Source organism: Formica exsecta, unplaced genomic scaffold (genome assembly GCF_003651465.1).
Source record: "Formica exsecta isolate Colony F162 unplaced genomic scaffold, ASM365146v1 scaffold237, whole genome shotgun sequence".
NCBI lineage: Eukaryota > Metazoa > Arthropoda > Insecta > Hymenoptera > Formicidae > Formica > Formica exsecta.
Window position 1 is genome coordinate 951,491 of NW_021849649.1, and position 20,114 is coordinate 971,604.

Here is a 20,114-nt window from a genome sequence, read left to right on the forward strand (position 1 = left end):
AATTTAATCCATAGCAATTGCTTAAGAGAAATGAAATATAATAATGCCTTATATAATTATTCTTTATATTTATCAAAACCTTAGATATTACAATGTCATATAGAGTCTTTTAAGAAAGATATATTAATAGAATTAGTAAGAAACATATACTGTACATCTCTAGTTTCTTCTTAATTCTAATTAACTTAATAATTGACTTAAACTTTCCATTGAACTGTTATTGTCTCGCCCTCCTTCAATTATTCCTTTAATTTCTCTTTAACAGATATATAATGATATTTAATTCGCGCAAGAAAAACATTTGTCAAATGAATTAATAAAAAGAATAAATCGCATTCTGTATATATTGCGTTTTTATGCTATTTGATTAAACAAGTTTATTCTTGTACATCACCTATACCATCTGGGTTTATAGCAAACGTCGCTTCACTTTCTGGCAAACAGGGCGAATCGTATATCTTACATATCCTACTTTCTCCTCTGCCTTTACGCAAATACAATCTTGTTGTGCTCGAGTGTGCTAAGATATGACCACCGATCGGTTTTTTCTGATCGCCACCAAACATACTAGCAGCGCCGTCAACTTGTGCAACTACCTGATTCGTTATAACAACAGCGATCCCGTGTTCGTCTGCTAGTCGCAGTAGCATCCTGAGGAATCTCCCTAGATGAATTTGCCTAGCATTTAACTCACCCCTGCCACTGTAATCAGTTCTGTAGAGACTAGTCGCACTATCAACAATCAATAGAGCATATCTGGCTTCTGTCATCATGGCACTGGCTTGAACTAGTAATTGTGTCTGATGATCAGTGTTGTAAGCTCTGGCATAAGCAACATTGTCGAGAACAGAATTTCCACTGATCTTGTACCTCTCAGCGACCGCTATCAATCTTTCTGGTCTAAAAGTATTCTCTGTGTCTATATAGAGGCATCTTCCCTCTGCGCCACCCATACAGATTGGTAGCTGACAATTTACAGCAAGGGTGTGACACAACTGAGACTTTCCTGATCTAAATTCTCCAAAGATCTCCGTAATAGAGCCAGTCTCTATTCCCCCACCTAACAGTTTATCCAATTCCTTCGAACCGGTGGTAACGTAAACGATGTTTGCACGCGTCGAATGTATTTCTGTGGCGCTCTTAAAGCCCAGCATAACGATCTTGGAGGCTTCCTGCAGCAACTTGTCCGCTTTGGCCTCGCTGATACCTTTGATCGTTATGATATCCTTTCTTGGCGCATATGCTATCGACTCAACGGTATAGTAACCGGCGTCCTGTAGCTTCTTAATATCCCCGGCTGTAATGCCATTTTTCTGTGCGGTGACAAGTAACGTGTAAAGACAAAACAAAAATAATGAATGTAATCAAACATGTATGGACATGAAAGCATTTTGTCGGTTACGCATGATGTCATGATTAAGTTAATTTCGCGCGACGCTTACCTCTAGTGCTTTGATCAACTTCGCCGGAGTATATTCGTCCAACTCATCCTCCGTTTGTACGTTCACCGTTGACGCGGTGGACGCGGTGGATACCATTTTAACGATAAATGTTGTATCGCGCTGTTGCTGAAAAATACCTTAACGCCAAAAAGCTTTGACCTTTACCGCCAAGCAGCTTTAAATGTCACATGGCATGCATAAAGGTACCTTTACATGGCAGCGTTAAGCGTCGAGCGTCTGCGCAGAAAAATGCGCAGAATTTAAAAGAGATAGATTCTAGGCTGAAATTAGATTCTGCGCAATTTTCTACGCAGACGCTCGACGCTGCCATGTAAAGGCACCTTAACATGAACCAACATGAAGTGTTCTAGCAAGCTTTTCCTCGCGCATGCGCATGGATATGTATTAACCAACCAGATAAAGAAATATTTAATCTTTTTTCCTGATTAGTCAATCAATTACTTCGAAACATCTCTAGCGTCTCCCAGCTTATGTCTATGCTATGATTACAACATTGAAATGTTCTGATTGGTTCTGCCATTTTTAGTGAAAAGAATGTCAGCCAATCAGTAAATAATCTACATACTTGACCGAATATGGCGGTCAGACAGAGGTGCACTTTATTTTGTCTGATATGGGCCTCAGAATGTTGAAATTTCTTTCAAGAGCTTTCAGTATTTCTTTGATATATTTCTATTGTTTCCATCCTATCTGGCCAAACAATATAAAGTGTTCAACGTAGCCATAATATGAAAAGACGGAGCATGTTATTCTTGATACAATTTACACTGATTTCGATGTGCTTCGAATAATTCTGTTGGCATGGCTCGGACATATGTAAACAACGCTCCATGATGTGTAAAACACATAAACTTATATATAGACGGTATAAAAACAATATTGTTAAGAGAAAACAATAAGAGAATCAGATATTTTTCTAATTTGACAAGCAATCTAATTTGAATCGGATTAGAAAAGAACATTTGACTCTGTATTATCTTCTTTTACTAATGTTATCTTTATTACCTGCAATGGGAGCGCACTATTTATTTAAGTCTCTGATATAGATTAGAGATTAGTTTTATTTCTAATTACAATGCGACCTACGACCACGACGTCAGTGGCGTCTCCCACCACCCCATCATCATTTGTTCATATCAATATAGGCTAGCTAATGCTGTCTATATATTCTTAAGTCGATGACATTACAATTTATGAAAGACACAATCACGTGTCCTTTACGAGCGCAGTCGATCGGAAGCTACAGTCCTAGAGAAATAGCGATGGAAACTCTGTTCCGCAGACAACACAATCAGCAATCCTTCTTATCTTTGAGCGCAATCTTCTTCGACCTGGACAATACACTGGTGGAAACCAGGAAGGTGGACAATCAGGCTTGTCGCAAGGTACGAGAGACACACTTCTAACCTTAAATCTCCCCCTCGCTCTCCTCCCCCCTTCTCCCAAATCTCCACCCCCCAATCGTGACTCGCTCTCGGTATTTTTCTCGCGAATAATATTAAATCCCGCTGCTACAGCTGTTGCTGCGAGAGATAACGCGAGCGTGTATTCGCAGCATTGCTTTACACGCGCAAGTCGCACTCTCCCACGACGTTTACCTACCTACGTATGTATATATGGATACTCGCATCGTGACATGTCGCAAGAATAGAAGTCGTATCCTTTTACCCCTCCTCCTCGCGTGTAATATGAGCCGACTCCCTGATATAGCCCGCTTTCTTCTACGGTGCGGCGGCTATTTTCGGCATCGTCGTCTTGTACCCTCTCCAGGGTCCTAGGATAATCTTTTTTCGTTTTAGCTGCATCTTCTGCTCGTAACTTTAACGCGAATGTATATATATGCAAAAGGTGCAAGAAAGTGCAGCTAAAAATTGACATTGACTCGTGGAAAATTCCGCAGCGTGGGCAAAGTTCGCGCGGACATTAGTCACGCCTTGTGGTATGTGTTTTGCGTATAACCTATTTAAGATTTAAGATATTTCTCTTTTGATCGCGTAACAGAATTTATCGTAAGAGAATATCGCTCTGTTAAAGATCACAGATGAGTAAATAATCGATGAGATTCTAGAGGACGCATGCGGGAGGTATCGCTCCGACATTATTTGGTCGGAAGATAATTTTGAGGTTATCATCGACCGGAATTCCCGATATCGGCGCTTCCAAGGAATACTTTGAACGACAGGAGCAACTGCGGCCTGCGAAACATGCACGTGTGTTCCACGCGTGTGCGATCGTTCGACGGTTATTTTTGGCCGCCTTGGTGAGTGTGTCAAAGGGCAAGGCTAGGCAGCCTCGAGAGGGCCGTTCTCCGGGAGCTCTGCCAGTTGGCTCTCGACTATGCTACTCGACGGATGATATACGCGATAGCCGGTGACGCCTACCAGAGAACGACAGACGTTTCCGAAAGTCTCTTCTCGCTACGTCGTGACACATCATCGATGATATCGTGATACGTCGCGCTGAAAAAGTAATATAAAAAAACGCACGTCGCATCGTCGGTGTTCAACTTGAAGACAGGCGTCTCGTCTTTTTCTCTTTTTTCTTTTTTTCTTTTTTTTTTTTTTTTTTTTTTTTTTTGCTTTGCTGTAATAATCGAGGACATTATGAGTATACCGGAGGGCGTTGCAAAATGCGTGGCCGTATTAAAGGCGGTGGATACAGACTCGGAGAAGTTTGCCGCGCTGTTTATGGTCACCAAGCTCGTGGACGCCAAGGATTGTACTCCCGCAGCCAAAAGGATGCTCTTCGAAGCCATCGGAGCGAAGTTCCTCAGAAAGTTGCTGTCTACCAAAAGCGTACCCATGGACTGTCCGCCACAGGTATACAAATCTGTGGCATTGTCCGTCCTTTCCGCGTTCTGCCGAGAACCCGAGCTGGCCTCTCATCCGGATATGGTGGGACATATCCCGGCACTTCTCGAGATAGTGTCGCAGGCTGACGAGGACGCGCCTGACGACACGCTAATCATCGTCAGTGAAGCCTATACTTGCTTGCAATGTATCGCGCAACATTCTCCTGGACAAAAAGCGTTGCTCGAGCAGAAAGCTGTTCCAAAGATGTGCGACATATACGCGGAGAAGAGCTTTCAAACAGACGAGGCGTTGAATATCCTCGTCACGTTGGTCAACAATTTCGGGCCGGAAGCCTGGGATTCGACAGACACCGCACCTTTCCACACGATAATGAACAAAATAGCCTTGGACTTCGAAACCGATCACACGGAGAGGAAATTCGAGCTGTGCACCATCCTGCAGGCTCTATTGCAATCTTGCAGGAAGGATGTGATTTCTTTCCCAACCGCGAAGGAGGAATCTTGGCCGCTAAGTATTCACAAAGGCCTGAGCGATATTCTAGGATCGAAAATAAGCAAGAAGCAGCGCGATCCAGCCTTGAAACTCACATCTGTGATGATGGATTTGTTGGGAGCGGATTGGGCCATGGCCGACAAGGAGAAACCAAAGATTTATTTCCTATTACTCATTCAATTGGCATCGATCGAAGTCAGGATGCAGTTGGAGGACAAACAGCTCAGGACTGTGGTCGCTAACGCCGATTTGATCACGGCATGCTTTGTCATTCTCGAGGTTTCGATCAGCTACATCGTTACGGATCAGCTGGATTTAGAACAGAAGGAAAAACAGTCATTGTACACTGCCTTGAAGGGCGCCTTCGCGGCAGTTATCGGTCTGTTAAGCTCCGTGTCGAAGATGAAGGCGTTAACAGATGTGAAAGAAAAGATTTTTGTATGCGCCCTTGTCCGGGTACTTACAGCTTGGCTGGCGCAAGAAACGAGCGCGATGCGTCCTCAAGTTTACGCCGTGTTACCGTATGTATTGACGGTTGCCAACGATACTTTTTATGCTCATCGAAACAGAAAGATGGCTGAGAAGGCCAAGTCTAAGGCTAAAGCGGACGAAGGGACATCGACCGGCGAACCGATCGTTCATGATCCAATGAGCGAGGTCGACATACTGAGATTGCTGTTGCCCGCTTTATGTTATCTGGCCGTGGAAGAAACCGCCAGGAAAATTCTCCTTCAGCACAAGCAGGACGAGGTTCTGTTCGAGTGCCTATCTTATCATTGGACTATCGTGCACTATAAGAAGCCACCGGTGCCGAGATCGGAGCGTCTAAAACTTCTGCAAGATGGAAATCGTACGGAAGAGCTGGATTTGCATGTTTTGGAGGAAATGAAGGACTCCAGAACCGCGATGGTGTCCATCTGTAACGTCCTGATGAACATCACCGTGCTAGAATCCAAGTTGGTAGAAGAGTCGCCGACGTTCGTCTCACTGCTGAAGTTCATCTACAATAATCTGCCGGAGTTGAAACAGATCCCGGAGAATCTCGTGCTGCACGGTCACTTGGCAGTTCTAGGTCTATTGCTGATGAAGCAACAGGCGAAACGTATTAAGAAGAATGATTTCTCCATATGCCGTTACATTCAGGCCACCATAAGATTCTTGTGGGATGCGTACATCATCGATGAGAGCAACGACCCTACCGAGCTTGTAGTCTCCATGTCATACAAGGAACACTGGATGGAGTTGATGGAACTCTGGTTTCTGGGTATGCAGACGATGGCTGGTGTGTTGCAAGTGATACCTTGGCTGTCGCAGTTCACGGTAGAGTCCGGCTGGGTGGAAGACATCATTGAAACGCTGAAGCGAGTGAGGATCGGTGGTCTGGAGCCGAACGTCAAGTCCGCCTTCGAGGATCTGCTATGCCACTTGGAAAAGGCCGACGACAGCGTCGCGCCGGTGCTGAAAAAGAGCGGCGCGTTAATCGTCTGTCGGAATCATCGCATGATGGAGCTTGGAAAGCGTCTTTTCGGGGATTAAAACTGAAAATGTTACTATTACGTAGCTTTTATTGATTTTTGTATTGCGCGAATAATGTAAAAAAATTTTATATAACATTGGAATTAATCAATCGAGAGACGGACATTTAATTCAACTTTTGTACAAAAAAGTAGCTTTGTAAGTAGCTTTTCTAATATTTTGCGTTTATTTGAGTTTAGTATTATATCTATCTCTCGCTTCGAAATACGTATGCGTACATAGTCCAGTGTAAATTTAGACAGCATCACGTCTGGAAATAGTTTCCTGGCAAGCAAGAAAGAAACGTCTCATTTGACTTCGCGCATATACGAAGGTATATTACTTGATTTTACACGATTCTTTACGTACATTTTGGTTTGTCTATGAGTTGTAATCAAGTATATATTTTTTTTTTTATTTTGCTGTGTACATTGCGGAGATTGTTTGTGTTGATATTACTATGATTTTAAAATGCTTTGACGTGACAAGAGATTTTGTAATGACAGAAAAACACTTTCCTATTAAATGGAAAAATTTTTTAAACGTTTTGCTTAATTTCATCACTCCATCATCCACTCTATCACTGATACCTGTATAACACATTTTCTTTTAATGAAATTATTTTTAACAAAGATATTAAAGAAAGATTACTGGATATCAGAGACAATTTCATATAAATAGACACAACTGTTATCTATGTAGACATTAAATGATTCATTTCTAAAGCCATGTTTCTCAATATCCAGAAATCTTTTAACCACATCTTATAGGGTTTGGAAATAATATGTGATGTTGTTGTTGTTGTTGGCACAACTGATTTTGTTGTGATTACAGCAACGTGTCCGCGGGTGCCACTTCGAGTGTCCACTAATCGGCTCGAGTATTTCAATGAATCAATGCATTTTCTAGGTAATCATTAATAATGAATTAAGTGCCCTAAATATTCCTATACTGTATCCTGTCATCCTGAGACCTTCGTTGATTAATGAACTCCACATTCAATATTCGTCTATTCACATTTCTACTACTTTATACTTTATCTATTAGGAAATCACTTCTCTCTCGCTAACACTTCTAATCTTTTTCTTTTCCTTTAACGGGAAGGGAGAATTTTTACTATACGATATAAGCAAGAGAGTCATCTACACGTTGATTTATGCACATTTTTATTGAGTGTGGAAATCTTATTCTTTCATCTCTCTCTTCACATTTTCAGTTCTTCATTTTCGTCATTCTTTATTATCATAAAACATTGGACTCTGAAAGATAGCTCACGATTCTTATTGCATATATATTTACCTGCAGCTTGCTGAGGAATTGACACGGGATTACGGCATCCCGGAAGACGTATCTGCCAAGATAACATCCGCATATCTGAAGCAATTCAGAAAATGTCCGGACAACGCAACTCTTACTCTGGATGCTTGGCGCACCATTCTCTGGAGCAAGGCGCTGGGTGACAAATACTCGCCCTTGGCGAAAAGGATTTACGAAAGATGGCTTTATTTAAGATACCATTACATGATGCTGGCGCCGAATACGGTTTCCATGCTACGTCAGTTAAGAAAGAAATATCTACTGGGCCTGATAACCAATGGCCCGTCGAATGCTCAGTGGGAGAAAATACGCAAACTGTCACTAGAACAGTACTTCGACGTTATCCTGGTGTCCGCTGATTTGCCGTGGGAGAAACCGGAGCCGGAAATATTTCATAAGGCCTGCCACTTTCTGAACGTGAGACCCGAGGAATGCATCATGGTCGGTGACAAACTGGAGACGGATATTTTAGGTAGTAAAACTTTTAACAATTTGTTTTAATAATTTCGTTATCATCCAAAAAGAGGGGAAGAGAGAAATAGTTTAAAAACACATGTGTTACAAGAAAACAAAAGCTAGATTATAACGAGCTGTAAAATTATCGATATACAGGTGGTATTGAGGCTGGATTACGCGGGACTGTGTGGATACCCATCGCAGATAAACCTCGTCTTTCAGGAGACGATCCCAAACCAGAATTTACAATAAGACACGTAACAGAACTCGTGCGCATATTGGACAGGAGTCCAAACGCGCCGGAACTCGAAGATTCTTCTTCAAACGCGTCCGATGGTAGCTAATGAGTGGGTGCATGTGTCGTATTAATCTTTTTTAACTCTATAAAAAACGACTCAATACTTATAAGCAATTGCTAAACGAGATGTAATTTAAGTTATGTGTGTGTTAACACACATACGTTATATACATATATATGTATTATATGTTTTTTTTTCTTTTTCGAGTGTATATGTTTTCATGTATTTTTCTGTAGAATAACTAATAGATTAAATTTTTAGACATTTTGTTATATTAATTTGAAAAAAACGTAGTATTAATTTTACAGAGTCTCTCTAATTTGTTAATTTTTAACGAATTTTTATAGAATACATTAGTTTATTTGTACTGAGAATATCAATGCATAGTACAAAGAGTTCCCAATTCATATAATATAATATAATTGAATATGAAAACATGTAGCTCGAAAATAAATACAATTTATTTTGATAATGTTATATTTAACATTTTATATAACTTGTTTTTGCATATAGGTGACGAAAGAACCACCGCCATTATATTCGTAGTTGACATTTATTCTTTTATTGAAATCTATCGCAGGTAGATATCAAATGAGATATGTTTTAGTTACCTTCTCGATGTTAAATAACTGTAAGATACCTCAGTTATGCCTGATAAAGGGGATGAAACTCGTGTACAAAATGAATGCACAAGCAGAGCCAGTAACTGTAAAAAAGCGAACAAAGTGCATAACATATACCGTATGCAGCTATCTTAGTCTGTCTCTCTTTAGCAGAAAAAATTACGCTATAATATATACATTAAAGATATATCCAAATGATGTATCATGTAGAGATCTCCTGCTGTACAAACGTGTAACATTTGTATATCTGTACATAGATATGCATAAAAGAGGTTGTATATGTACAGGTATAAATATATATGTCTATTTTTTCACTGTGTATATTTTACCTCTGTTGAGAATTCAACTGCGAAATGCGACAGATTCTCACGCAGACATATGGTGAAATTCGATGTAAGAAAAGAAATATATATACGAATAAAAGAAACGTGTACATGGATGAGATGATAATTAGTGTGTATATCTCGATTCCTATACTACATTAGTAAAATCGGCGTATCGTTAAATGACAAGCGAATCGTATTCTTTTGCATGAATTAAAAATTGCATATCCAATGTTTATTTCATTGTTAACGCAATAAGTTACTTAAGCATTATATACGTACAAAAGCGATATTATAACGATCATTGCATTGAAATCAAATGTTTCTTGGTAACAGAAATAGAAACGAGTTTCCGGTAAAACACAAAAATATTTAACAATTCAGTTCACGAGTCCACTTTGTCATTTTCGAGTTTAGTTTCAGATTTTATCTCCTTTTCAGTTTCAATTGTCTCCTGTTGTGCGGACATTAAATTCGCATAGGAATTGGCATCCTGTTCTTCCAAAGACGAGGGTGAATTATCCGCGACAAAATTGTGGACGCTCTTAACTGTTTCGACCTCGGGAGAAATCTGTCTGTCGTTATTTCGCAATTCCTCTAAATCGTTCACTTCCAAGTTCAAAGGATATGAAACTTCCGCATCTGTTGTTTGCATCTAACAATAAATAGATAGGAGATAGCGAACGTTATTTTGATAATGTAAGGAATTCATCAAATTATCTTACCGTGTCTCTACTCTTGTAGCGCAGATTCTTACATATATGTTGAACCTGTTTGGGATCGATACCCACTTCCACCAACGACATTAGCACATCTCTCTCCGTGACGAATAGGTCGGGATTCGCATCGACCAACGTCACTGACTTCAGACGATATTGTTCTTGCGATCTCTCAGTCATTTTCCGATAAGATTCCAGCTTCTCCATCACTTTATTGTCATCTAAAACTTTCGGCGGTGTGGGTGGCCTAATCTCCGATACGCTCAACAATTTTTGCGCGTTGATCAACTCCTCCAGTTCGTCGTCCGTGTCTGAATCGTCCGTCATGTTCAAGGAGATTTTTAACTGATAAATCTCATACAGCATTTTATTCTAGAGCGAAAAAAAATGTATACAAAACTTTTTGCTAAAATTCTTTTATATTGTGAAAAATAAGACCGAATTAAAAATATCATAATAAATGTTGAGAGTTGTCGGTAATTTTTTTTAAGTTGTAAGATACTGACATTGAGAGACATTACTTTTTTTTTCTCATTTATACGGTGGTAACACATTATTATTCATACCATGTTTAATATTCCTTTATATAGATCGATATGCTTCTTGAATACATTCCGCAGTTCTTTATCGGTATAAAGACTTTTCTCTATTATTTCTTTGGTAATGTCGTAGATAAATTTGACATATTCCTTCTCTTCCTTTTTGGGGGATAAGAGTTGTTTTGAGACGTGCTTTAATTCGATGGATTGGTCGTCGCAATCATAATCGTAGCACTGTGAGGCATTCGAGGATATCGAGCGACGATCGATCATTTCTTGCATCAGGGATTGAGATCCTGATTTAAATACTGATGAACCTAATGCAGTAGTTGTGCAAGGGAAGAACGAATCTTTCTCATACCCACATTTTCTACAAGAGTGAGAAAAAAAGAGATAAACAATTCGACTTGAATGCAAATACTACGAATTTTTAAGAGCGCGTGGAAAATTGTGAAAAGAAATGGAAAATTTTGAAAGCCAAAGCGTAAATTATATATAGTAGCACGAAACTTTAATGTTTAACACGATCTCACCTCTGTTGCGAATAACATGGATCGATTATATGAGAAATCTCTCGCACGCATTTCAATTCTTTTCCGCTAACAGAATTCGTCTTAACTTTTTTACGTTTCGGTGAACGTGCCGTCGCCGGTGACACCGTTCTACGATTTTTCGAAGTCGATCGATGACCCATTTGTTCGTTCTCTTCGCAACACGTTCGGCCACTACAAACTTTCGATTGCTGATGATCTAAATTGTAATTGCAACAATCCGGATGCTTCGAATTTAAATTTATTCTTAATATATCCTGTATCAAAATTTAAAATTACCTACTTAAAATCATTGTTTATTATTGAACGTCTCATAATTTTCGAAATCAGACGCAATTAATAATTGAAAAATCGTTACGCATCATTTTTTCAAGTTGTAATTTCTCAGAGCTTGTATGCTAATTAAATATGCTGAACTTTACCATTGGATGATGTAGAGTATCATAGGCTAATCTATTGATCACATCGTCTATTACTGCCGGGTGCGAACAGACTCTCTTATCGCCGGTTTCTTGTACTTTGCACGGCTGATGTTTCTTCAACAAGTAATTTTTATTTCTCGTATCGATAACGCTTTTTGCCGATAAAATCCGTCGTAAATGTATGCTCATTGAATTGTACGCCGCCAATTGCTGCAAATATCTCTCTCCCGTTTGATTATAGGCTGCAAATAACGATTTACAATTTTAACATTCCGACTATGCAAGTCGAAATATTTACGCGACTTGATAAATACTCACTACTGCTCTTTAGATTAACCTCCTTTCTCATGCATCTTGTCATTTCTGATGAAAAATTCAGATATACAATTTTCAGTAATTATGATTTGATGAGAAATAATTATTAAAACACGAAGAAGCTACTTTTCCTCTTAAAAAATTTTGGACGATATAAAATGATTCGGTAAAACGTTAAAAATTTGCCATTCTTTCCTTAGATGGAAGCTATGCCATGTCTGCCCATTCACGAAGTTTTTTGTTGACAATTTGTTGCTAAGCAACGGACACGTGTTAAATTCCCGCCATTCGTCTGTATATTCTCATTAAAAAATGTGGAAATACATATATACAATTTAATATAATGCGCAAAATGTAATATTTACTTAGTAATATTTAATTTAATGCATTGAATATATAATATTAATGTATTAAATATAAATCTTATAAAAGAATAATATATATATATATATACACATTGTTTTATATGTATTAAATCGTTATCAAAATATTAACTGTACTTTGTTTGGTAAATTTTAGGAAACTTTGTCTATTTCAAATATACCTCGATTCTCGAGGTTATTCAATATAAAAATATATTCTTTTTAGGTTTTGTTAAATCTCTCAGCAATGACAAATAAAAAATCTGCATCTATAGATATAGATGAGAAATAACTTGTTAAACAATCTTCAGTCTGATCTTATGGGAGCTCTTGCATGTACATTGTTATTAGTCTTATAAAGGTACACTTGTGCTAAAATAGCGATATCAATTGTGACTTGGAGAGCACCGCACACCTGAAATTGCACGGGTGTGTTTCTCAAAACAAAATAACACGTTTTGAAAATATCTCCCACAGTCCACATTGCCACCATAGCTATACTGAAATTGAAACAAAATTAATTAATTTGGTTCTCATAATACAACAAATAATATACATACTGCATTTTTTTTCTATCTAATCCTCTCATTTACCTCATCCCTACAGTCGATTTGTTAGACGAATTACGAAGAAATTGTGGAACTCCTAACATAGCCTCTATCAATACCGCTAAGAACCCAACAACTTCGATAAACGTTGGAATATCCATAAATAAATACGTTAACAAGCCACCTATACTGGCAAATAGAATCATAAAACCCAGATAGGACTTAAAATCTGTCCACTTCCAAAAAAATCTAGCGTCCAAATCTGCAAAATAAAAAAATCATTCGTAAATATGTATACATATATTACTGTATGTTAAATTTCTTCAATAATAAAATTCCACTCACCTGTAAGTACACGCTCTTTCGATTTGATTATTTGCGTCCTGTTTTGCACATTAATACAGAGCTTAATCATAACAAACATCACCACAATCATGAGTAAACTTTGCAATAAAAGTGGAAGCTCGTAATGTTTACCAAACCTGCCATAAGAACACAGACTATAGTACGTAAAGAATATCTTATTCGATATATTTTATTCTTATCGTGTGATCAATAGAAATACAAAATGTATAGAAAATGCAACGAAAGAATACACTGACAAAACATGCGTCTTGCAAGTACAAACCAAAATAATATACGAAGCGTGTTGGCGATTAAAAGGGTGAGACAAACGTAGAGGGAAAATCCTTCCGCGTCCTCTTTCCTCTTGATCTCCTTGTATTGCGGTATGTACGGTATAACCGCGCCGAAAATTAACGCACTGGATGCGACCCAGCTGACTACGTTCTTCAAGTTCAGCTCGTATGTGTCGTCCATCGTTACGTGCTTCAACATACCGCTGTACTCCTCTGTTAATAATATATTACATCACGAAAAAAAGGCGATAATCGCACACACGAATACGAGACTTTAGGTTATAAACTGGCCATCCGTCCTCGTCGTTGTCCTCGTCCTCGTCTTCGTCTTCGTCTTCGTGGTATCGCCAATCGTGCCACATCGGCACGTATCCATATCTGATATTATTAAACGACGTCGATAGGCCGAATCTTATCGCGAGCAAATAGAGTAAATTTTACGACATTGTCTCAAATTTGACGTTTCTTTGACGTTTACTGGAGACGAGGATTTTCTATCATATTTTTTTCTCTTTTTTTTCCCATCAAGATTGACGAGAAGTTCTACAAATGATAGAGGTCTCTCATTGAAGTCTCTCGAACATAACTTCTCGACTTTTCATTGATTGGCTGAGATTCTTTCCGATCAAAAATGGCGAAACCAATTATTATAACTCTAATTCAAATCCCCTATGATTTCTAGTTTAAAAAAATTACCAAAATTATATCACAAAAATAGAAAATATAAATATGTGTATATTTACAAAATATCAAGATTATCGTGAATTGTAAGATTTATATCTAGCGTATTAAAAAGGTTTATCATGCGTCGCGAATGTACTCCTTTATTATTTTCGAAATGATAAAAAACGCACACTTTGGATCGTCAATATGTATTGTGCCAAAAAAGCAATTATGAAATATTTATGCAAAATATTCTGCGATTCGTAGAAGGTGCGACCTTCCGAGTACGATTCATATTTCATATTGCCGTTGATACACGCACAATACGCGTATATAAACGACGCATATGATATATAAAATCTGTTCTTTATAGGTGAACTGGCTGCACTAGTTGAGAGTTTATCTTTTTCTCTCCTCATTGGAAGGAGAAAGATAAACTCTGAACTAGTGTATCCAGTATCCAGTTCAGTTATAAAGAACAGATCCATCTTCGCGCGTGGTGCGATAATGAACCGCGATCGTTTCGATAAGCTGATAACAACGCATACACGCGCGGTCGCCTCTCTCCTTCCCGTTTGTCGCGTAATTGACGCACTCGCACGCATCAAGAGAGTGTAATGAACGCGCGCGAACCCTCGACCGAGCAATTTCGAGTCATCAACAGGTCAACCCGAGCGACCTGAGGTGGCTGAGTGAGACCGTGGTTAAATGAATTAATTCGTTTGTGCTACCCGATAGTGTGAGGCCTCTGCGAGTAATCAAGTACGCTCATTGAATTATAACCCGAGGAAAACACGCTGTTACATCGCGCTAATTACACGGCGCTCTCTCGCAAACAACGCATCGCTGCTATATAGAATAGCGCTCTGTACAAACTAATTTATTAAGGAATCATATCATTTGTTCAGACGCGGATTATACGCTGAAGCGATTAACGCTAAAGGTAAACTATATCGTGTTTTGCGCTTTTAAAAGCAGCTGATTAAATATTGAAAGCTGCAGCTATTTACAATAATTGATCCTATCCAGATGCAGATGCAGTGGTTAGCCATGATAATGTGCCTATATGCTGGAGTAGTCAGTGCACGTACAGAGGAGGAAGATCAACAGCAGGCGTCGAATGGAGCTTCCAATTCTCTTCCAGAACAATGTTTTTACAGACAACCAATAGACTGTCCTGACTCTGACAAATGTCGCTGCAAAAGAATCACGCTCGCGAATGAACCCAAGAGCATAGCTGCACTTTGTTGTAATACAGATGAACAGGCTTTAGAGAAAGGTCTTGCTTGCATAGGTAGGCACTATTATGCAGGAAATCTCTTTTGAATTCCCTCTTTTGAACAACATAAATTTACATACAAAAAGGTCTTACATGGAATATTATCATTACTATTTTTATCTTATGCCTTAGAATTTCTACATTCAAATATAAGTTATGTACATATACGTAATGCAACTTTGGATGCATTTAACGCAAGTGAAACTCGTTGGAGGATGCTGAAATCCCTAGCCATAACCGATGGCAAAATTAGGAAGGTACAGGGGCAATTTCTCATGATGACGCCCACACAGTGCCTGAATCTCTCTAATAATGCACTGATGGAGGTAGAAAATAATTCGCTGACACGATTAGCGCAGCTCACCACTTTGGATTTATCTTATAATAAACTGACTCACCTTCCAGCTTTGAATACGATGAACGGTCGGGAATTCTGGCTAGATATTTCAGGTAAAATAGCTCTATGTGGTGGTACATCTCTTGTTTAAATGATACTTATATTAACATACTATCCTTTTTTGTACAGGAACAACAAATACACTTTCATGCCATGACGTATATCAATATATCAATAAAACGGGCGAAAAGCAAATCACTTTTAATCGCGAAAATGAGACAGTGTGTTCTTCCTTAGCGACATGGCATTGGTTCAACACCACCGAACGCGTACCTCTTACACAAGTGCTTTACCTCAGTTCGGTATGTTTCAATATATATATATATATATATATATGTATGTGTATGTAATATTGTAAGATTTCACATGAGATAATCTGAATTAGTTTTGACCTTCAGCTGCAAACGGAATGTCCAAAAGGTGATAACTGGCAATGTCAATGTGATATTAAAAGACTGGATATTATCGAAGGCAAGCCACCTACTCACGCTGTAAATGTTGACTGCAGTGGAATGCAATTGACAGAATTACCCGAGAAATTGCCACAAAATACAATAGCACTTAATGTTTCCTATAATAATGTACGTTCGTAATATACTGCATATCAATTAATTTCAATGTAAAGGAAATTGTTCTCTGGATTTTCCTTTCAGATCACCGTTCTAGATGATCTGAGTACTAATCCATGTTACGAAGATCTACGAGAGTTTTATGCAGATTATAATAATATTTCTTCGATAAACAAGCTGGAGGGTTCTAAGTTTCTGGATAATTATGCTTTGCTGAGCTTACGATACAATAAAATTAAATCAGTGAGTATAAAAAATATATTTAATTTTTTAATGATATCAAATGCTCATTCTAAATATATGTAACATATTTAGCTGCCAACATACATATTAAGTCCAAGCGCACATCATAAGAATTTCCTGAGTTCAAGAAATCTGGTCAGACTAGGAGGCAATAAATTGCATTGTGACTGTAATACTGCAAAGCATTTAAAGGTGATTTTTATAAGAAAATAAAAAATTATGCATACATAAATATAAGATGTAATCCTACAAAGAGAATAATCTTCATTTTCTTTCATTTTAGGCATGGTTGCAAACACGAATATTGGACTCCGATGAAGTAATGTGCGAAAATGTAAAGGAAAAAGTTATTGATCTAGAGCCGTCAAAGATGTGTGTATATCCGGGAGACTGGACAGATTATATATATTATATTATTGCTACCGAGGTGATACTTCTAATAGGCTTGATAGCCAAAGTGTCGTATGACTATTGGATATTCAAGACAGCAGGATATCTTCCATGGCCAGCAAATAAAATGCCAAAATTACCATGTGATTGGCTATTTGAAACATAGATCACGTTATAAACACTAGTGAGGTTTGCTAAAGTGTAATTAAATGAAAATGCGTAATAAAAAAAAAAAAGATACTTTTGTTAGGGATATTGATTCGTGCCTTTGGAAAAACGTACATTATACTGATGACATTATACTGATACTTATGTCAATTATAGTGCTGTAATGCAATGTGATAATATTTCTAGCTCTTCCAAAACAGAATTTCAAAGTAATCTCTGGATACAGTTCAGATACAAGTCCATGACAAAGTATATTTTGATAAAATTTATATTATTACTTAAAAAGCATATATAATTGTTAAGGATTTGCAATAAAGTAATGTATCATATTTAAAAGGGATTTACATGTAAAAATATTACATAAAACCATAAATATTGTTATATACGAATAAATTATTTACATAGTCTTTGAAATTCCAAGATCCTTTACATTTATACAAATACGTTTTTTTAAATATATAATTGTTCTCTTTTACAGAAAGATCTTACATTTATTTCACAATGTCTTGTGAAAAGGCCATATTAACGATTATCGTACTCACACTTCTACGTTTCCTTCTCTAGCTTCGATTTCTTTTCGACTTCGAGAGATTTCCGCTTACGTTGCTTGTACATGGGGACGGTTAATATCCTTTCACGTGTAGGTGCCGTATGTTCGAGCTTGCGTCGTTCTTTCTTATTGTGCTTCTTCATAGCCAGCATATAATCCGGCACATCGCATCCGGATGCTCGCATAACTGCCGCGATACTGGAAGAGAAAAGAGCGCACGATATTTTATTTATTACTGCTTCGTTGTAATACATACAAAAGGGATACAAGAATAACACACACCTTCGCAAGTTCACTGTATCCTGTCGAGTGAAAAACGTTATGGCCTTTCCCTTGTGACCGGCGCGGCCGGTACGACCTGTTTCGGAAAACGAGTTCAGAAATGAGAAGATCGCCATCTTTATATATCAGCGCCGTCCCGTTTTTCCAACAGTCACACCCTCGGTGATATTACGCGAAAATACTGTCTTACCGCTACAGCGGTAGCTACAAATCGATAACCATCGTTCTTTATATTCATTGAGAGAACGTGACCTTTTTCTTTATTGTTCGTACTACCAATACGCAAAATAATTCACAACGTCAAAAGAGGAGGCAAAGTTGCTGTTTGGAGTATGCTTAACAATAGCAGGAAGGGAAAGAAGAATGACCTCAGACCTGCGATGTTTCGCATATTCAAATAAACGGGACAACGCTGTTCTAAATTCACTGGATATATTACCTATTCTGTGAATGTAGGAGATGGCGGACGGCGGAAAATCGTAATTTATAACAAGATTTACGCCTTTAAAGTCTATACCTCTGCTCATCAGTTCTGTACAGATCAAGACCCAGATCTGTCCTTCTCTGAAGCAACGTACGATATTGTCTCGCTGGAATAATAGTGATCAATGTGATTATAATTTTACTAACACAATTACGCGCGCGAGAGCGTTTTCTTGTTAACTATACCTGTGTCGTTGTCCTATCGGCATGAATAACGTCCACGTTAATTCCATCGTATATAAGTTCATTGAAAAGCTCTTGAGCCCGCTCTTTACTTTGCACAAATACCAAGACCGGTGGTGATATACCCTTTGTTAATAATTAAAAAATATATATAATCACACATTATCTTCAAAGTGTAATAAAGTATTGCAATTAAATTATAAATTGATTGTACCTTCCGAATCATGTTTCTAAATTCCAACAATTTGCCTTGTTCATTCCCAACAAACAAGATTTCTTGATCCACCATATCTGTAGCTGCATTTCTACAATAAATAGAAAAAAGAAGTTACATTAATAGTTTTCACTTTTTTAATAAAATTTATCAAGATAAATGGCATTAAACATACCTGTGTCCAACTGTTACTGTTATGAGTCCTTTCATATTACGGCGGCACCATTTTGAAACCGCGGGTGTGTTTGTCGCACTAAACATAGCCCGACGTAAATCTGTATTAGTGCAAGCTCTTGTAATTTCATCTAATTGTTCCCTAAATCCGCGTATTCCATCTTCAAAAAGCTTATCAGCTTCGTCCACAATCAACCATTCCACGCTGAAAAAATAGAAACAGACCAATATTATTGAACCTAAAAAAATTCTGATTATAATTATTCAATGGATTATAATTGTTTGTAAAAGACATACTTGCTTAACGAAATGGCTGGAGGATCTTGGTTTAAAAGAAAAACTAATCGCTTTGGTGTGGTAATTAAAATATCTAAAACAAACAAATTTATTAAACAAAAATAAAAGATCAGAAATTTCTATCAAATCTTTGCATCTATTGCACTCACCAAACTTTTGCGAGCTTGAGGGTCCATATTTGGTAAGAGCTTGATTTATTTTGCCAATTATGTGAATTCTAAAGTCATAACCTTCACTCAATTTTAGACATTCTCTATATGTCTGTTTGGCCAATTCCCTCGTAGGACTTAGAATAATAGCACGAAAACCTTTTTTTTGTGGTCCCCGTAAGCTATGAATGATAGGTAACAGAAATGCTGCAGTTTTCCCCGATCCTGTTGGAGCACACGCCAGTATTTGTCTACCCTATTACCAATAGAAAAAAAAACACTAAAATATCTGTAACATTAATTATAATCTTATTGTAAGCATTAGTTTTTTTTTTACCTCTAACATAACTGGCATTGCTTGCATTTGTATCGGTGTTGGAATCATGTATCCACTGTCTTTCATATTTTTCATTAAGTTTACTGGCACTTGATAACTTGTTCTTAATTCATCAAATTCTAATATTAATTTAGGTACATGACTACCCGTGACTGAAATGCGATTCATATTCCTCATTTGATTTACCTGGAAAATATAAGAAATGCTTTAGATACGCTCATAGAGAAAATTTTCTCTTTACTTTTATATTTAGTTCATTATATAAATTTCAAACCTTTTCTTGTTCTAGCTTCAATATCTTGTCCGCAGTTGCAATCTTTTTACGTTTCTTAACTGAACCG

The 20,114-nt window shown here is 37.7% G+C and overlaps 7 protein-coding genes across 8 annotated transcripts in view; 3 read left to right on the top strand and 4 right to left on the bottom strand.

The window, feature by feature from the left end:
* Nucleotides 1-46: 46 nt before the first annotated feature.
* On the bottom strand, nucleotides 47-1,642 carry LOC115235895 (DNA repair protein RAD51 homolog 1). Its single transcript, XM_029807981.1, has 2 exons — nucleotides 1,443-1,642; nucleotides 47-1,313 (listed from the first exon to the last, which is right to left on the bottom strand). The coding sequence occupies exons 1-2, from the start codon at nucleotides 1,536-1,538 to the stop codon at nucleotides 378-380; spliced, it is 1,032 nt and encodes a 343-aa protein (XP_029663841.1). The 5' UTR covers nucleotides 1,539-1,642; the 3' UTR covers nucleotides 47-377.
* A 1,433-nt stretch (nucleotides 1,643-3,075) lies between these two features.
* LOC115235908 (neurochondrin homolog) lies at nucleotides 3,076-7,726 on the top strand. The gene is made up of 4 exons (XM_029808000.1): nucleotides 3,076-3,402; nucleotides 3,498-6,617; nucleotides 7,118-7,192; nucleotides 7,589-7,726. Exon 2 carries the CDS (start codon nucleotides 4,067-4,069, stop codon nucleotides 6,302-6,304), a length of 2,238 nt encoding a protein of 745 aa, XP_029663860.1. The 5' UTR covers nucleotides 3,076-3,402; nucleotides 3,498-4,066; the 3' UTR covers nucleotides 6,305-6,617; nucleotides 7,118-7,192; nucleotides 7,589-7,726.
* On the top strand, nucleotides 6,667-8,400 carry LOC115236002 (N-acylneuraminate-9-phosphatase). Its single transcript, XM_029808183.1, has 3 exons — nucleotides 6,667-6,681; nucleotides 7,589-8,072; nucleotides 8,213-8,400. Exons 1-3 carry the CDS (start codon nucleotides 6,667-6,669, stop codon nucleotides 8,398-8,400), a joined length of 687 nt encoding a protein of 228 aa, XP_029664043.1.
* A 291-nt stretch (nucleotides 8,401-8,691) lies between these two features.
* On the bottom strand, nucleotides 8,692-12,217 carry LOC115235910. Its single transcript, XM_029808003.1, has 6 exons — nucleotides 11,851-12,217; nucleotides 11,533-11,774; nucleotides 11,093-11,367; nucleotides 10,587-10,929; nucleotides 10,027-10,392; nucleotides 8,692-9,956 (listed from the first exon to the last, which is right to left on the bottom strand). Exons 1-6 carry the CDS (start codon nucleotides 11,891-11,893, stop codon nucleotides 9,687-9,689), a joined length of 1,539 nt encoding a protein of 512 aa, XP_029663863.1. The 5' UTR covers nucleotides 11,894-12,217; the 3' UTR covers nucleotides 8,692-9,686.
* Nucleotides 12,218-12,377: 160 nt separating this feature from the next.
* LOC115235914 (PQ-loop repeat-containing protein 1) lies at nucleotides 12,378-13,945 on the bottom strand. Its single transcript, XM_029808012.1, has 4 exons — nucleotides 13,386-13,945; nucleotides 13,103-13,239; nucleotides 12,803-13,019; nucleotides 12,378-12,709 (listed from the first exon to the last, which is right to left on the bottom strand). The coding sequence occupies exons 1-4, from the start codon at nucleotides 13,592-13,594 to the stop codon at nucleotides 12,517-12,519; spliced, it is 756 nt and encodes a 251-aa protein (XP_029663872.1). The 5' UTR covers nucleotides 13,595-13,945; the 3' UTR covers nucleotides 12,378-12,516.
* A 492-nt stretch (nucleotides 13,946-14,437) lies between these two features.
* Nucleotides 14,438-17,509, top strand: LOC115235911 (protein halfway). 2 transcript variants are annotated; one of them, XM_029808005.1, is made up of 8 exons: nucleotides 14,438-15,001; nucleotides 15,094-15,352; nucleotides 15,470-15,787; nucleotides 15,864-16,036; nucleotides 16,133-16,315; nucleotides 16,388-16,546; nucleotides 16,619-16,738; nucleotides 16,830-17,509. In XM_029808005.1, exons 2-8 carry the CDS (start codon nucleotides 15,094-15,096, stop codon nucleotides 17,100-17,102), a joined length of 1,485 nt encoding a protein of 494 aa, XP_029663865.1. In that variant the 5' UTR covers nucleotides 14,438-15,001; the 3' UTR covers nucleotides 17,103-17,509. The 2 variants fall into 2 exon arrangements, with proteins under 2 accessions (XP_029663865.1, XP_029663864.1); XM_029808004.1 differs by having other exon boundaries at nucleotides 14,449-15,001; nucleotides 15,088-15,352.
* Nucleotides 16,582-20,114, bottom strand: part of LOC115235909 (probable ATP-dependent RNA helicase DDX52) — a 4,193-nt gene continuing 660 nt past the window's right edge. The window contains exons 3-13 of the mRNA XM_029808001.1: nucleotides 20,048-20,114; nucleotides 19,774-19,959; nucleotides 19,437-19,692; nucleotides 19,288-19,360; nucleotides 18,992-19,195; nucleotides 18,817-18,907; nucleotides 18,606-18,728; nucleotides 18,376-18,526; nucleotides 17,937-18,012; nucleotides 17,647-17,852; nucleotides 16,582-16,721 (exon numbers count right to left, since the gene is read on the bottom strand). Of these exons, the coding sequence (XP_029663861.1) occupies nucleotides 17,651-17,852; nucleotides 17,937-18,012; nucleotides 18,376-18,526; nucleotides 18,606-18,728; nucleotides 18,817-18,907; nucleotides 18,992-19,195; nucleotides 19,288-19,360; nucleotides 19,437-19,692; nucleotides 19,774-19,959; nucleotides 20,048-20,114 (1,429 nt within the window). The 3' untranslated portion in view covers nucleotides 16,582-16,721; nucleotides 17,647-17,650. The remainder of the gene's footprint in view (nucleotides 16,722-17,646; nucleotides 17,853-17,936; nucleotides 18,013-18,375; nucleotides 18,527-18,605; nucleotides 18,729-18,816; nucleotides 18,908-18,991; nucleotides 19,196-19,287; nucleotides 19,361-19,436; nucleotides 19,693-19,773; nucleotides 19,960-20,047) is intronic.